Consider the following 18,747-nt stretch of genomic DNA (forward strand, 5'->3'; position numbering starts at 1 on the left):
GGTGAGTGATCGGAGCATCTTGGAATTAAGTGGTGTTTTCAGTGACTTCAAGCGTATAGGTAGAAATAGAGAGCAAGCCAGGGCTGCATTGGAATAGAGGTAGAGAACAAGTGGATGAATGTTTCAGCAGCTGATGAGCTGAGGCAGGAACAGACTCTGAAATCAACACAGAGGGTGAAATCGGTGGCTTTGTTGAAGCATAGTTATCAGGCTCTGATATGATAGGGTTATGAACAGTTTGGTTGAGTCTCAACGAGAGCTGGGTGAAGGGTGGAATCAATTTTTTGTGAATGGTTTATGGTTGGGACCAAATACAACATCTACCATCCAGGATTTCCAAGAACATTGCAGTTAAGCAATGTGACAAATCAAAGAGAGCAGCGGTTGGAAGGTGGGTGAGGTAGAGGTGGGGTCATTGGTGCAAGAGTGAAAAGTAATACTTTGATTTCAGATGTTGCCAAAGCACAGCATGTGAATGAGAAAACTGAGACAGGTGGGGGCAAAGACAGGTCTCCAGGGAGCAGTTCAATAAGCTCACAAGGAATAATGCTGTACTGTCTTCTCTCATCAGGCAGTTTTAAGAGTTTCTGGATCTGACCACTATAATCGTCTGAAATTTGCTCTGCTTACCCATGGTCAGCTTTTGTTTCTGGAAATCGCAACAAAATAATAACTTGATTTCTATGTCATTTTCCTACTTACACCTGTAAGTTTATTAACTTTTTCACACAAAAATGGTAGAAATTTAGCTTAGAAAAGAAAAAAATCTGGTTACACACATTGAAGTTGCTGGTGAATGCAGCAGGCCAGGCAGCATCTATTGGAAGAGGTACATTTGACGTTTCAGGCCGAGACCCTTCGTCAGGACTAACTGAAGGAAGAGCTAGTAAGAGAGTTGAAAGTGGGAGGGGGAGGGGGAGATCCAAAATGATAGGAGAAGAAAGGAGGGGGAGGGATGGAGACAAGAGCTGGACAGGTGATTGGCAAAAGGGATATGAGAGGATCATGGGACAGGAGGCCCAGGGAGAAGGAAAAGGGGGAGGGTGGAAAACCCAGAGGATGGGCAAGGGGTATAGTCAGAGGGATAGAGGGAGAGAAAGAATGTGTGTATATAAATAAATAACGGATGGGGTATGAGGGGGAGGTGGGGCATTAGCGGAAGTTAGAGAAGTCAATGTTCATGCCATCAGGTTGGAGGCTACCCAGACGGAAAATAAGGTGTTGTTCCTCCAACCTGAGTGTAGCTTAATCTTTACGGTAGAGGAGGCCGTGGATAGACATGTCAGAATGGGAATGGGATGTGGAATTAAAATGTGTAGCCACTGGGAGATCCTGCTTTCTCTGGCGGACAGAGCATAGGTGTTCAGCAAAACGATCTCCCAGTCTGCGTCGGGTCTCGCCAATATATAGAAGGCCACATCGGGAGCACCAGACGCAGCTCCCAGTGGCCACACATTTTAATTCCACATCCCATTCCCAATCTGACATGCCTATCCACGGCCTCCTCTACTGTAAAGATTAAGCTACACTCAGGTTGGAGGAACAACACCTTATATTCCGTCTGGGTAGCCTCCAACCTGATGGCATGAACATTGACTTCTCTAACTTCCGCTAATGCCCCACCTCCCCCTTGTACCCCATCTGTTATTTATTTATATACACACATTCTTTCTCTCACTCTCCTTTTTCTCCTTCTGTCCCTCGGACTATACCCCTTGGCCATCCTCTGGGTTTTTCCCCCCCTCCCCCTTTTCCTTCACCCTGGGCTTCCTGTCCCATGATCCTCTCATATCCCTTTTGCCAATCAACTGTCCAGCTCTTGGCTCCATCCCTCCCCCTCCTTTCTTCTCCTATCATTTTGGATCTCCCCCTCCCCCTCCCACTTTCAAATCTCTTACTAGCTCTTCCTTCAGTTAGTCCTGACGAAGGGTCTCAGCCTGAAACGTCGACTGTACCTCTTCCTAGAGATGCTGCCTGGCCTGCTGCGTTCACCAGCAACTTTGATGTGTGTTGCTTGAATTTCCAGCATCTGCAGAATTTTTCGTGTTTGCGTTTTTAAACAAAAATCTGGTTGTCTGGATTGGCTCAGTCTACATTTATAGCAGAGAGAAAACTTAATTGCTCAAAATGCCCACCATATTAGGTCTATCCAGTCTCAGACCACAGACTAATTGGTTTAATTTGGTACCTTATTCCAGTGGTTCCCAACCTCCGGGCCGCCGACCGATACCGGGCCGCGAAGCATGCGGGGTGCAGCGGTAGCCGCAGCGCACCCAGCACATCTTTAAGAAAATAGGCGAAATAAACAAGCTACATACATCAAAGTTGCTGGTGAACGCAGCAGGCCAAGCAGCATCTATAGGAAGAGGAACTGAGGTGGAAAGGGTCAATAACTCTAAATTCTTCGGCATTAAGGATCGACGTTTCTGTCTCTGAAAAGTGTCAGAGGATCTGTCCTGGGACCAGCACGTAACTGTCATTACAAAGAAAGCACGGCAGCACCTATACTTTATTAGCAGTTTGCGTAGATTCAACATGTCACCTCGATCCTGACAGCCCTGTCTTTTCAGCCTGTCTGGGCTGGCGTTTAAATTGACCAAACAATGGAACAGCTAAAGGCTCCAGCGCCCTACAAAGAGGAGTGAACATTGCGTAGAGTAAGTGAAATCGGCAATTGCCTCTGATCTGGGCCAACGTTTATGTGCTGGGCAGCACCTAATTAATTAGCTTGTTTATTTCAGTTTTTTTCTTAAAGATGTGCTGGGTGCGCTCCAGCTACCGCTGCAACCCTGCATGCTTTGCGGCCCGGAGGTTGGGGATCGTTGCCTTATTCAATACCTTCTACTACCAGGAATTATGTTGATGTTCCAATCTAATTGTGTTTTCATAGTTCCTGGTGATTACTGCTTTCATCTGTTGGAGAAGGAGCTATATCAAATGGCCAGCTCCCTTCCACAGTGTAATGTCCTACTTACAGCACCAGAAGGACCTTATGTACATACGTATCAGCTGAGCCAAAAAGTAGAGGCACATGACTGAGCAGGAGCTTCAGGATTCTGGATTTTTTAAGCAACTCGTTCCCAGTTTAATGAAGGGCAATGTGGTCTAATTGGCACATGTTCCAGTGAGTTCAGATTTGTGCATTTATAGAAATCTGTAGCCGGATCAATGAAAACAAACTTGTCTGTCTTTCTGAAATAAGAACGTAGTCACTTCCAGGCCACAATGAAAGTCACTTTTGCCGTTCCACATCACCCCTTGTGCAACATATTGCTGATGCTACTACCAACCAATATAACCATGGAAAATTACAAAGGGAACTATGGTGGGGAAGTTTCACTCTGTGTGATAGCGTTTAATTGCTGAAGACTAATGCTTGATTTTTAAAAATTTGCAGGTGGAATTCGAACAGAGAGCACCAGATTGTCGTCTGGGCCAGGCAGAGGGACATCCATTCTCAGGAGTGACTGCTTGTGTTGATTTTTGTGCCCATGCTCACAGAGATTTGCATAACATGCAGAATGGTAGCACTGTGGTATGTACTAATCCTGCTCTTGACTGTAGTAGACTTCCTACAGTGTTCACATGCAACTCATTGGCTTGTAATCAAACCTGGCACATTCAGTTTACCATCACGTAATGCGAACATTTATGAAACCAATCAGCTGCGTCATTATTGAACAAAGAGATGAATCAGCCAGATCCAATTTGGTCATTTTCCCATCAGTGAATCACCTGCAATTACCTTGTAGCATGTTAAGCATCTTTACTGACATAAACATCTTCAGCAAAACCAGCACTTTCACCCACATCTTCCCCAACACTGACACGGTGGGAAGCAGGCCTTTCTGACCCTTTGAGTCCCGCCGCCCTGGCATTCCCCGACAACCCGATTAACCCTAACCTAATCACAGAACAACTTACAGTGACCAGCTAACTACTCAGTGCATCTTTGGACTGTGGACAGAAACCGAAGAACCAGGAGAAAAATCACGCCTTCCACAGGGAGTACATAGGGAGACTCCTTGCAGAACGGCACTGGAATTGAATTCCAAAGTCTGGAACACCCCGAGTTGTAATATTTCACTCTGACCATTAGGCTACTGTGACATTCTTCCTTTGCGGATGTTTCTTCTAGTGCTCCACTTCCCTCCCAAATTCCAAAACAGCCTAATCAGCCTCTGTAACTTTACCTGGGTGTGTGGATGTACTTGGGAAGTTGATGGGAATGTGTTAGTGTGGGGTTAGTGTAAATTGGTGTTTGATAGTAGCACGGACTCTGCCATTTCAGACACCTACACCAGTCTCAACTCCTGCATCAATCGACACATCTGTAATAATCAAAACAGCTATACCAATCAGGTAGTAGAATGGACATAATCTCCTGCCCCAGCAGTCACCAACAACAAGCTAATCATCCATGTCCCCTGCACTAACAAAAGCACCTACAGCAGCCCAAGACTTTCAATAAGGACAAATACCCATACTAAGACAATAACTGGCACCACTCCAGGTATTCTGCATTAATCAAACTCCCACACTAACAACACACAAACAACACACATAAAAGTTATTGGTGAATGCAGCAGGCCAGGCAGCATCTCTAGGAAGAGGTACAGTCGACGTTTCGGGCCGAGACCCTTCGTCAGGACTAACTGAAAGAAAAGATGGTAAGAGATTTGAAAGTGGGAGGGGGAGGGGGAGATCTGAAATAATAGGAGAAGACAGGAGGGGGAGGGATGGAGCCAAGAGCTGGATAGTTGATTGGCAAAAGGGATATGAGAGGATCATAGGACAGGAGGCCCGGGGAGAAAGAAAAGGGGGAGGGGAGAAGCCCAGAGGATGGGCAAGGGGTATAGTGAGAGGGACAGAGGGAGAAAAAGGAGAGAGAGAGAGAAAGAAAGTGTGTATATAAATAAATAACGGATGGGGTGCGAGGGGGAGGTGGGGCATTAGCAGAAGTTTGAGAAGTCAGTGTTCATGCCATCAGGTTGAAGGCTACCCAGGTGGAATATAAGGTGTTGTTCCTCCAACCTGAGTGTGGCTTCATCTTGACAGTAGAGGAGGCCGTGGATAGACATGTCCAGATGGGAATGGGATGTGGAATTAAAATGTGTCATATCAGAATGGGAATGGGACTAATACAAATATCATCAGCAACATGCAACACAGTCACCAGCAAACTAATCAACTGCACCAACCATCAATTTGCCTACTCTTAAAACTTACAACAACATAAATACATGCACTGTCAGATAAATGGATAAAGATAAACATCGGCAGTAGTCTGGACACCTGCCATTTCAGACAGATCCCATTTGGACACTGGGATCTGTCTGAACACAGGCTGCAATCCAAACATCTGCACTTGTGCAACCTTCTGTACCAAGTGAAATACATTCAAGATGCAGATACCTACATTGCTCCAGGCCATATACAATTCTCCATTCCACTCTCCACATGCCTAGGTCTTTAAAGACCTGCCTTAATTCAAGTACCCTATTATATCCTAGTATTGGTAGAAATTTTGACCGACTAAGTATTGGGCTATCTCAGAAACGTTGTCTCTGGTCCACATTCCTAAGGCAGAGATTTTGACTCATTGCTTGGCATCTGTGTGAAACTGAGCCAGTCCACACACAAACTGGGAATAATGTACCCTAGTAATGAACTGTGCCTCAACTATGTTAGGATAGCCAGCCTGTACCTTTATCACACTGCTCAGTTTCACTGTACTGAAATCCTAAATGTGCATTTAATTAAACTACCACTGGTTCCCAGTCAAGGAATGTCTGCAGCATATTCCCACTGCAGGATCGTCCTTCAGTTCAGTTGTTCCAGCATTGATACATCTGTCCTAAGTGCTGAAATTTCCTCCGTAAAACTCTTCAAAGATCTTTCCTCCTCTGTGATGCTCATTCCTACCCTTCTCTTTAATGATTCCTCAGAAATCTAATGTGTCAGATTATCTATAAATACTAGTTATTATTGATGTAACAGATGAGGATGATTTGTTCAGGAGAGAGAGTGTTAAAGGAGGATGTAAATAATTTCTAGCTGATATTTTCTACTGCTTGCCAGTGCTGTAATGAGGAAGGTAACAAATGCTACAACTTCCCCCAGAGTAGAGTGATCTAAGTTGTTGCTTTGTTATCATTGATCAGAGCTCTGCCATGTTGTTAAATTTTGTGGTTGTTTAAATTGTATGAACTCATTTGAATCTACTTGTGCAAAAAATATATAAAACCAAAGTTCCTTGTCATGTAACCTCATAGAAGCTGCAACATAAATTGTCAGGGTAGAGTTGATTAGGCTGTCAGACTTTTCCACTGCAAGCCTCAGATTCTTTTTGTATATGTGCCTTGCATGATTTAAGTTCAGCTAATTTATTGCAAAATACATATTGAATAAATTCTCTTTCATTGGTATACTTAGGTTTGCACACTTACCAAAGAGGACAATCGAGTTATTGGCCAAATTCCAGAGGATGAACAGCTTCATGTGCTGCCTTTGTACAAAATTTCTTCTACTGATGAGTTTGGTAGTGTGGAAGGTCAAGAAGAAAAGATCAAGCAAGGTGCTATTCAAGTGTTGACCTCTTTTCGTCGTGTGGTGAGAATGTTGGCTCGTCCAGCCAAGTCTGGACGGCAGAAGAAGGAATCCAGAAAGGCTGGGCGGCTTTTGAATCAGGAGAACAACACTGCAAAAGCCGAGAAGAGTCATTCAACTACAGCACGGTCACATCAGGCCAGCTCAGAAAACACAGCGTTCAAACAGCAGCTGCCAAGTAAATTAGGTAAAGCCAGTTCTTGAACTTGTAGCCACACCTTCAACATCCTGCTGAATCAGTATTTTAAATATCAGCTGCCATCATCTCCCATTTGGCAGCCAGATGTTTGATTAGAACAAAACCAGGAAATGCTAAAGTAAATGCGGCATTTATCTGTGGAGGTAGAAAAGGCTAATGTTTCAGGTTTATGATCTTAATCAGAACAGGGAAATAGTTCTGATTAAAACTAATATTCAGTTGAAGAAGAGGAGAGGCAGGAGTTGAGAGAGCAAAGGATGGGATGAAGGTCAAGAGAGATTGACGCAACTGGCAATGGCTCCTTCTGAAACAGAATGGGTCGAAGGGAGCTGTAAGTAAGAGGAATAGAGTGAATCGTAAATCAGATACAGATCAGAATGAGAGATTAATAGAGAGCTCGTAATAAATCAAAGCCATGAATTCAAGCAACCAGCACTGTATTGGTAAATGACAATGCGGTGGTCTTTGGATGACATGAAACTAAGACTACTTTGCCCTCTTGGGTAAATATTTAAAAAGTCACATGACACACTATTCTGGCTGATCTTTATCCTGGAAATAACTAGTAGATTGGAAATATTATTGCTTATTTATTATTTTTATCCTTCTGCTTCTTTTCTCAGCAGTTCCTCAGGATTAAGGATGGCTTCTCTCCACGCTAGTTCAGTGGGTTCTGAGGTAGCTCATAGGGCTAATCTTATGGGCCTGACTCTGCCGAGGAGAGGAGGAGTGCGAGAGATGGGTGGGTAGTTTGTGAAGTGATGCACTTCTTACACCCTTTCTGCTGAGTTTCGCTGCATTCCTAATGAAGAGATTCAAGTTTATGCAAATACCAAGTTTTCCTTCTCCGATTTGAAGGGGGTGAGAAGGTTATATTTTTTTCAAGGAGATTTTGAGAATATTCTTGAATGGCTTCATCTATTCTCCTAGTGATCACTTGTCATGAGAGAGCAGGGAGCCTGTTTCAGGAATTTGATGTTATCCAGTTCCTCCCTGTAACTGAAATGCTCCAATCCCGGTGCCCTCTCCAGGACAATCACATCATTCCTTTAGTTTACTATTTATGTCCTGCACTTCTGTGACATCCCAAAATACATTGGCGTGCACTTATCAGGAGTAAACTTCATGTGTCTTTGCTTTGCCCAAATATCTAATGAATCAATGTCATGCTGTAGCCTCACTATCTATAACACCAGCTATTTTCATATCATCTGCAAACTCGATCACAGCCTGAAGCTTGATCTTCCGGTGTACACGTGCACAAGCTTGATCCATGACAATAGGTTGTTGGTTAAAGATGGTTAATATTCTTGGTTCTAGAGCGGAGGCTATGTCGGTTGTATGATTTTCTATTTGTCCCTTAGAATCTTCGCTATGGCGGAAAGCTTGGTGAGCTGCGTAGAGTCATAGAAAACTACAACACAGAAATAGGCCCTTCGGCCCACCTAGTTCACCCTGAACCATTCAAACTGCCTAGTCCCATCGACCTGTACCCAGACCATAGTCCTCTAAACCCCTTCGATCTATGTACTGATCCAAACTTCTCTTAAACATTAAAATTGAAATCGTGTTCACCACTTGCACTAGCAGCTTGTTTCACACACTCTCACCACCCCCGGCTAAAAAAGTTCCCCCTCATGTTCCCCTTAAATGTGTCACCTTTCCTTCTTAATCCGTTTCCTGTAGTTATAGTCTCACACAACCTCAGTGAAAAAGCCTGCTTGCATGTACCCAATCTATACCCTCTATCAAATCTCCCCTTAATTTTCTACATTCCAGGAAATAAAGTTCTAGCCTATTCAATCTTTCCTCGTAATTCAGATCCTTCAGTCCTAGCAGCATCCTTGTAAATTTTCTCCGCACTCTTTCAACCTTTGTTTACAACTAACCCAAAGAAAACCGCACACAGTACTCCAAATTAGGCCTCACCAATGCCTTATAAAACTTGAACATAACATCCCATCTCAGTACTCAGTAATTTGGTCTATGAAGGCCAATGTCCCAAGAGCTTTCTTTACGACCCTATCTGCCCATGACGCCATTTTCAATTAATTATGGGCCTATATTCCCAGATCCCTTTGTTCTATCACACTCCTCAGTGCCCTACCGTTCACTGTGTAAGACCACCTACCCTGGTTTGTCCTCCCAAATTGCAACACCTCACACTTGTCTGCGTTAAATTCCATCTGCCATTTTTCTAGCTGGCCCAGATCTTGCTACAAGCTTTGATTGTCTACTACACCCCCAAATCTTGATTTCATCCGCAAATTTGCTGATCCAGTTAACCATATTGTCATCCAGATCATTGATATAAATGGCAAACAACAGACGTAGCACCGATCCCTGTGGCACCCCACTAATCACGGGCCTCCAGTCAGAGAGGCAACCCTCTACCACCACCCTCTGGCATCTTCCACAAAGCCAATGTCTAATCCAATATACTACCTCATCTTGAATGCTGAGCGACTGAACCTTCTTGACCAACCTTCCATGCAGGACCGTGTCAGATGCCTTGCTGACAACATCCACTGCCTTGTCTTCATCAATTTTCCTGATAACTTCCTCGAAAAACTCTATAATAAGGCTTCCCAACCTTTGTTATGCCATGGATGAATACCATTAAGCAAGGAATCCGTGGACTCAGGTTGGGAATGCCTGCTCTATAACATTGGTGAGATGCGACTACCACACAAAAAGCCATACTGACTATCCCTAATCAATCTATGTCTTTCCAAATACTCATTTATGTAGTCTGTTAGAATACCTTCCAGTAACTTTTCCACTACTGATGCCAGGCTCACTGGCCTATAATTTCCTGGTTTATTTTTAGAGCCTTTCTTAAACAGTGGAACAACATTAGCTGTCCTGCAATCCTCCTGTACCTCACCTGTTGCTAAGGATGTTTTAAATAGCTCTGCTAGGGCCTCGACAATTTCTGCACAGGATCTGAGGGAACACCTTGTCCACCCTAATTAGCCTCAAGACAGCAAACACCTTCTCCTCTGTAATTTGTACAGAGTACGTGAAGTCGATGCTGCTTTGCCTCATTTCTATAGACTCTGTGTCCATCTCCTAAGTAAATATAGATGCAAAAAAAAATGCACCTAACATCTCCCCCATCTCTTTTGGCTCCATGCACAGATTACCATTCTGATCTTTCAGAGGGCCAATTTTATAATTCTTTTGCTCTTAACATATCTGTAGAATCCCTTCCGATTCTCCTTCTTCTTGTCTGCTGGAGCAATCTCATGCTGCCTTTTAGCCCTCCTGATTTCTTTAAGTGTTCTCATCCATTTCTTATACTCCATAAGTACCTCATTTGTTCCTACCTGCTTATACCTCCTTCTTCTTAAGCAGAGCCTCAATATTTTGCAAAAACCAAGGATCCCTAAACTTGTTAATCTTGCTTTTTATTCACTTTCGAAGGTCTCCCACTTACCAAGTGCACCTTTGCCAGAAGCAGCCGGTACCAATCCACTTTCGCCAGATCCTTTCTAATGCCATCAGAATTGGCCTTTCTCCAGTTAGAATCTCAACCTGAGGACCAGACATACTTTTCCCATAATCACCATGAAACTAATGACATTGTGATCACTAGCTGTAAAGAGTCCCCCTACACAAACTTCTATCACTTGCCTTGTCTCATTCCCTAATAGGAGAACACATAGGCTTCCTCGTCCTCACCTTTCATGCACCATCCTCCACGTCCAGCACATAATTCTCTGAAACTTTCACCACATCCAACGGGATCCACCACCAAGCACAGCTTCCCCTCCACCCCCCACACACACTTACTGCTTTCCGCAGGGATCGCTCCCTACGTGACTCCCTTGTCCATTCATCCCTCCCACTGATATCCCTCTTGGCCCTTATCTTTTTATCCTTGCAAGCGGAACAACTGCTACACCTGCTCCTACAGCTCCTCCCTCACTACCGTTCAGGGCCCTAAACAGTCCTTCCAGTTGAGGTGACATTTCATCTGTGAGTCTGTTGGGGTCATATACTGTGTTTAGTGTTCCTGTTGTGGCCTCCTGTATAACGTAGAGACCTAATGTAGATTGGGAGACTGCTTCGCCAAACATCTACGCTCCATCCACCAGAACAAGCAGAATCTCCCAGTGGTCACCCATTTTAATTCCACTCCCCATTCCAATATGTCTATCCATGGCCTCCTCCACTATTGTGATAAGGCTGGAGGAATCGTATATTCCATTTGCATGGCCTTCAACCTGATGGCATGAACATCGATTTCTCAAACTTCTGGTAATGCCTCCCAACCCCGCCCCCTCACCATTTCCCATCCTCTTTTCTCTCCCTCACCTTATCTCCTTGCCCACCAATCAGCTCCCTCTGGTGCTCCTCGCCCCTTTTTCTCTCTTCCATGTCCTTCTGTCTCTTTCACCAATCAACTTCCCAGCTCTTTACTTCATCCCTCCCCCTCCAAGTTTCACCTATCACCTGCTGTTTCTCTCTCTTCCCCCTGCCCTCAGCTTTTTTTTCTCCAGTCCTGCTGAAGGAATTCGGCCTGAAATGGCGACTACTTTTTTCCATAGATGCTGCCTGGCCTGCTGAGTTCCTCCAGTATTTTGTGTGTGTCTCGTTCCCAACTAGGAGATCTGGTATCACACTCTCTCTAGTTGGGACTTCTGTGTACTGATTAAGGAAACTTTCCTGAACATATTTGACAAACTCTATCCCATCTAGACATTTTGCACTATGGGAATCTCAGTCAATATGTGGAAAGTTAAAATCACCTATTATCATACAGTTAAGAAAAGTGTTGGGGTGATGATACAGCCTTTCTTGACCCTAGTCTGCACCGGGATTGTGATGTTGTTTAAAATCAGTTTGTTGTGTTAGCAGATGTGAGATGGAGACAAATTTCTGTGGTAGCCAAGTTTGAGATGAATGATCTACAGTCCTTTAAATGACAATGTCAAAGACTTATGCGGTCAAAAATGACCAATTATAGTGGGGGGTTGTACCCATGTTCAAAAAGGGCACTAATCTGTCTAAAAAGACTTACTTTCCCTCATTCTCTGGTTAGTAATTAATTGGTTATCAGGCAAAAACTTGAGGAATGTCTGGATTGGAAGAGCCTAATTAAAACAAATCAACTTGGCTTTAAAGTGGGACTAACATTTTTAAATCAATAAATTGACGGAGCAGATTTTAGGAAATACTTAGAGAGACGGCAGAAAAGGCTTGCTGAAATTATCCTAAAAATTGTTCTCCCTGGAGCAGGGGAGGTTGTAATGTGAAGAGACCTAAAATCATAAAGCACATAGAGGAGTAGGTGGGAAGAAGTTGTACTCATTACCAGCAGGGTATATAACCAGTAGATACAGGATAAAGAGGATTGCTAAAACAACCAAGAGGCAGTAGTAGATTTTTCTTGTATGAATCCAAATGGAAATGACAGTATGTTAGGTTTACTATTCTGTAACAGTTCTATGATACTATAAAATCAAATTACCCTACAATTCAAACCCAAGGAGTCTAAATTGGAATTAATTCCTCTTACAATAGAACTATCCAGTTGCTAGTCTTGGAGTTATTGAGATGTACTGTACAGGAACAGGCCCATTGACTCACCACAGCCATGCTGAACATTTTGCCACTTACGCTATTCCAGTTTGTCCACTTCGGTCTTTATTCAGTCATGCCTTGCCTATTTAAGTGCCAACCTAAATGCCTTGTAAATGATTCTGCCACCTTTCGTGGCAGGAAGCTCCAGATATCAAGTTCTAATAATCTAGCCAGAGTTTTGTAAAATTGCAGCATGAAGTCCTAATTCATACATTTTGTGTTTCAGCTTCTGAAGGTAAGTATGCTATGTGCCTTCTACACAACCCTATCTACCTTTATTGCCATTTTCAGTGAGCTACCAACTTTAATCCAAATTCTTTGTTCATCAGCATTCCTTAGCAGACTAACATTTATTACTGTACCTATTGACTTCCATAAAATGCATCACCTTGCATTTGAGACTAAATTCCATCTGCCGATACTCAGCTCAACTTTCCATCTGATTACATCCTCATGTGGCTTTACACCAACTTCCTCATCATTCACAGCACCACAGATTTTGATGTCATCTGTATCCTCACTAATCGAGAGATTAGACTGAAAATGAGGGTGTAAGGCTGAGGATTTATAAGGCACTGGTCAGACCACATATGGAATATTGTGATTATAGTTCTGGGTCTCAAGTTTAAGAAACTATGAGCTGGTATTGGAGAGGGTCCAAAGGAGGCTTATGAGAATGATCCTGTGAATGAGAGAGTTAACATATTTGATGGCTCTGGACTTGTACTTGCTGACCTTTACAAGAATGAGGGTAAATCTCACTGAAACCTACCAAATATTGTAAGGCCTAGATAGAGTGGACGTGGAGAAGATGTATCCACTAATTAGTGTGAGGGCAGAAACTCAGATTTGAAGGATGCCCCTTTACAACAGAGATGAGGGGGAACCTCTGAAGCCAGAGGGTGCTGAACCTGTGGAACTCATTGCCACAGACAACTGTGGAGGCCAAGTCATTTGGTATACTTAAAGCAGAGTTTGGTAGGTTCTTGATTAGTAATGGTGTAAAACGTTACAGGGAGAAGGCAGGAGAGTGAGGTTCAGAGGGAAAATAAATCAGCCATAGTTGAATGGATACATCCCAGAGTCCTGAGAGGGGTTGCTGAAGAGATAACTGATACATTAGTCATTATCGTTCAAGAATCACTTGATTGTGGCCTGGTTCCGGAGGACTGGAAAATTACAAATATCGCCCCACTGTTTAAGAAGGGAAGAAGGTAAAAGAAGGGAAATTATAGGTGAGTTAGCCTAACATCAGAAGTTGGGAAAGTATTGTGGAGTCCATTATTAAGGACGAGGTTTTGGTGTACTTGGAGACTAATGATAAAGTAAGTCAAAGTTAGCATGGTTTCTGTAAAGGGAAATCTTGCCTGACAAATCTGTTAGAGTTCTTCGAGGAAGAAACAAGCAGGACGAAGGAGAGGCAGTGGATGTCATTTACTTAGATTTTGAGAAGGCATTTGATAAGGTGCCATACTTGAGGCTGCTTAACAAGATGAAATCCTATAGCGTTACAGGAAAGATACTGGCATGGGTAGAGGAATGGCTGACAGTCAGGGGGCAGCGAGTGGGAATAAAAGGTGCCTTTTCTGGTTGGCTGCCAGTGACTAGTGGTGTTCCTCAGGGGTCAGTATTGGGACCTCTACTTTTCACATTGTTTGTCAATGACTTTGATAATGGAATTGATGGCTTTGTGGCAAAGTTTGCAGATGATGTGAAGATAGGTGGGGGATTAGGTAGTGCTGAGGAAACAATGCACATGCAAAAGAACTTGGACAAATTGGAAGAATGGGCAAAAAAGTGGCAGATGGAATACAGTGTTACATTTCGTATGATAATGCATTTTGGTAAAAGGAACAATAGTGCAGAGTGTTATCTAAATGGGGAAAAAGTTCACCCATTAGAGTTGCAAAGGGAGTTAGGGAATAGAATATAAAAACAAGGAGATAATGCTGAGGCTTTATAAGACACTGGTCAGGCCACATACAGAGTATTGTCAACAGATACGGCCTCATATCCCAGAAAGGATGTGTTGTCGTCGGAGAGAGTCCAGAGGAGGTTCACAAGGATGATTCTGGGAATGATGGGGTTAACATTTGAGGAGTGTTTAGCAGGTTTAGACCATAAGACATGGAGCAGAATTAGGCCATTCAGCCCATTTAGTCTGCTTCACTATTCCATCATGGCTGATCCCAGATCCCACTCAACCCCCATCTCGTCCTTTCAACATTCGGTAAGGTTCAGTGAGATCCCTCCAATGAGTACAAGCCCAAAGCTGCCAAACGCTCCTCATCTGTTAGCCCGTTCATTCTCACAGTCATCCTCGTGAACCTGTTCTGGGCTGTCTCCAATGAGAACACACGAGGTCTGTATTCTCTCCAATGGCAACACACTGGGCCTATAGTCACTAGAATTTAGAAGATTGCAGGGGGATCTCATTGAAAACTACCGAATGTTGAAAGGATGTGGAGAAGATGTTTCCTGTGGTGGGGTGTCCAGAACTGGAGGGCACAGCCACAAAATTTAGGGGCGACCCTTTAGAATGGAGGTAAGGAGGATTTTTTTTTTTAGCCAGAGAGTAGTGGCTCTGTGGAATGCTCTGCCTCAGACAGCTGTGGAGGTCAAGACCAGGGTTATATTTAAAAGTGAAAATTGATAGTTTCCTGATTGGTCAGGACATCAAAGGTTATGGTGAGAAGGCAGGTATATGGGGTTGAGTGGGATCTGGGATCAGCCATGATGAAATGGCCTAATTCTGCTCCTGTGTCTTATGGTCTTTGGGTGAAAGTGTTGAAATGGGAGAAGGTTAATTATAATTGGATTAGGCTTAAACTGTGGAGAGTGGATTGGGAGTAGCCTTTATTGGTAAATTCACATCTGACATGTAGGAGTCATCTAAAAGTGAGCTGTTCAGAATTCAGATTTGGCATATTCCTGTGAGAAAGAAAGAAAGGCAAGGCTCAGAAACACTTGATGAAGGGGAATTTTACAGATTTAGTCAGAAATAGTAAACAAACTGCAAAGTTTAGGAAGCTGCAATCCAAACGCTAATCCCTGGTACCTACGCTATGTCCATATCCCTCCATCTTCCTTACATCCCTGTGCCTATCCAAACATCACTTAAATGCGTCTAATGTATTTGCCTCTACCACCGTACCAGGCAGCACATTTCAGGGATCTATCACTCTCTGAGAAAAAAACTTAACCCCCATATCCCCCCTGAACCTACCCCCTCTCACCTTCAGTGCATGCCTTCTGATATTAGACATTTCAACCCTGGGAAACAGATACTCCCTGTCTACTCTATCTCATTATCTTATAAATCTCTATCAGATCTCCTCTCACCCTCCATCGATCCAGAGAAAACAACCCAAGTTTGTCCAGCCTCTCGTGATAGCACATACACTCTAAACCAGGCAGCATCCTGGTAAACCACCTGCACCCTCAACATCCTTCCTATAGTGGGGTGACCAGAACTGTATGCAATACTCCAGGTGTGGCCTAACCAGAGTTTTACAAAGTCGCAACATAACCTCTTGACTTTTGAACTCAGTGCCTTGACTAATAAAAACAAGCATTCCTTAAGCTTTCTTAACCACCTTATTGACCTGTGGAGCCATTTTCAAGGAAATATGAACTTGAATCCTAAGATCTCTCTGCTCATCAACATTGTATTGTTAAGTCTTCTACACTATCCACAACTCCACTAATTTTGGTACCATCTGCAAACTTACTAACCCACCCATCTACATTTTCATCCAGGTTATTTATATACAACATAAAGAGCAGAGGTCCCAGCACAGATCCAAGCGGAACTCCACTAATTACAGACCTCTGGCTCAAATAAGTCCCTTCAACCACCCTTTGCCTTCCATGAGCAAGTCAGTTCTGAATCCAGCAGCCAATTTGCCATGGGCCACATGCATCTTAATCTTATGGATCAGTCTGCCTTACTAAAAACCATGTAGACAACATCTACTGCCCTGCCCTCATCAATCTCACTCATAACCTTGTCAAAAAAACTCAGTTGTTGGTAAGGAACAATCTGCACGCACAAAGCCATGCTGATTCTCCCTAATTAGACCACGGGTTTCCAGGTACTCGTATATCCTATCCCTCAGAATTTTCTCCAGCAATTTCCCCTACAACTGACATGAGGCTCACCAGTCTATAGTTCCCAGGATTCTCCCTTGTTTCCTTCTTAAATAGAGGTACATTAGCCACTCACCAGTCCTCTGGGACACAAAGATACTGGTCAAGGACCGAGCAATCTCATCTCTTGCCTCCCACAATAGCCCAGGGTAAATCCCATCAGGCCCTAAGGACACAAAGGTTGGTGGTGTTGTAGATAGTGTAGAGGATTGTCAAAGATTGCAGAGAGACATTGATAGGATGCAGAAGTGGGCTGAGAAGTGGCAGATGGAGTTCAACCCGGAGAAGTGTGAGGTGGTACACTTTGGAAGGACGAACTCCAAGGCAGAGTACAAAGTAAATGGCAGGATACTTGGTAGTGTGGAGGAGCAGAGGGATCTCGGGGTACATGTCCACAGATCCCTGAAAGTTGCCTCACAGGTGGATAGGGTAGTTAAGAAAGCTTATGGGTGTTAGCTTTCATAAGTCGAGGGATAGAGTTTAAGAGTCGTGATGTAATGATGAAGCTCTGTAAAACTCTGGTTAGGCCACACTTGGAGTATTGTGTCCAGTTCTGGTCACCTCACTATAGGAAGGATGTGGAAGCATTGGAAAGGGTACAGAGGAGATTTACCAGGATGCTGCCTGGTTTAGAAAGTATGCATTATGATCAGAGATTAAGGGAGCTAGGGCTTTACTCTTTGGAGAGGAGGAGGATGAGAGGAGACATGATAGAGGTGTACAAGATAATAAGAGGAATAGATAGAGTGGATAGCCAGCGCCTCCTCCCCAGGGCACCACTGCTCAATACAAGAGGACATGGCTTTAAGGTAAGGGTTGGGAAGTTCAAGGGGGATATTAGAGGAAGGTTTTTTTACTCAGAGAGTGGTTGGTGCGTGGAATGCACTGCCTGAGTCAGTGGTGGAGGCAGATACACTAGTGAAGTTTAAGAGACTATGAGACAGGTATATGGCGGAATCTAAGGTGGGGGCTTATATGGGAGGCAGGGTTTGAGGGTCGGCACAACATTGTGGGCCAAAGGGCCTGTACTGTGCTGTACTATTCTATGTTCTATGTTTTATCCACCCTAATATTCATTTGGAGACCCAACACTTCCTCCTCCTTGACCTCTAAACACCCTAACGTATTTATACACTCAGCACTGATCTCCTGGTCCTCCATATCCTTTTCCTTGGTAAATACTGAAGCAAAGTACTCATAAGTATCTCACTTATTTTCTGTGCATCCAAGTAAATGTTCTTCTCTATCCTTGAGTGGTCCCACTCTCGACCTAGATATCCTCTTGTATATATAGAATGCTTTGGAATTCACCTTAATCCACTTGCCAAGGACTTTTCATGGCCCCTCCTGGTTTCCTAATTTCCTTTTTTAGTTCTTTTCTGACTTCTTTGTACTCCTCGTCTGCTTTGTTTAATCCTAATTTACAAAGCTTTACATACTTTTTCTCTTTCATCTTGACTAAATCCATCAGCTTTCTGGACATCAAAGGTTCTGTCATCTTTCCATCTCTGCCCTTCCTTTTAACAGGAACATACTTTACCTGTACTCTGCAATTGATCTTTAAACACCCTCCACATGTCTGATTGGGACTCTCCAGAGAAAAGGTGTTCCCAATTAACGCTTCTTAGTTCATGCTTAATGCCCTCATAATTTGCCCTTCTCCAATTTAAAACTGGACCACACCTATCCTTATCTATACCTATACTGAAAGTTAAGAAGTTGTGGTCACTGTTCCCTAACTTTTCACCCATTGAAAGGTCAGTTACTTGGCCAGGCTCATTACACAACACCACGTGCAGTATTGCCTCTCCTCTTGCTGGATGATCCACATATTGAATTAAGAAACCTTCCTGGATACACTTACCAAATTCAGCCCCATCTAAACCCCTTAAACTAAGAAGGTCCCAGTTTATATTGGGGAAATTGAAGTTCCCCCATTTTAACAACTCAATTATTTTTACACATTCTCTTAACCTGATTACATATTTGTTCCTCAACGTCCTGGTGGCTATTAGGGGGTCTCTAGTACGATCCCAACAGTGTGATTTCACCCTTCCCATTTCTGAACAGACTCAGTCTGACTGCTCCATTATGTTTCCTCTGAGTGCTGATGTAATATTGTCCCAGATTAGAAGTGCAGCTCCTCCTCTCCCCCCACCCACCCTTTTACCTCCTCCTCTATCTTCTCTGAAACTTCAAAA

General features: G+C 43.5%; 1 protein-coding gene across 2 annotated transcripts in view; it reads left to right on the forward strand.

The window, feature by feature from the left end:
- Positions 1-18,747, forward strand: part of LOC134357478 (methylcytosine dioxygenase TET2-like) — a 188,568-nt gene that overhangs the window by 160,843 nt on the left and 8,978 nt on the right. For both annotated transcript variants that reach the window (XM_063069096.1, XM_063069097.1), the window contains 2 exons: positions 3,398-3,535; positions 6,436-6,796. In XM_063069096.1, coding sequence (XP_062925166.1) covers positions 3,398-3,535; positions 6,436-6,796 — 499 coding nt within the window. The remainder of the gene's footprint in view (positions 1-3,397; positions 3,536-6,435; positions 6,797-18,747) is intronic.

Source organism: Mobula hypostoma, chromosome 16 (genome assembly GCF_963921235.1).
Source record: "Mobula hypostoma chromosome 16, sMobHyp1.1, whole genome shotgun sequence".
Lineage (NCBI taxonomy): Eukaryota > Metazoa > Chordata > Chondrichthyes > Myliobatiformes > Myliobatidae > Mobula > Mobula hypostoma.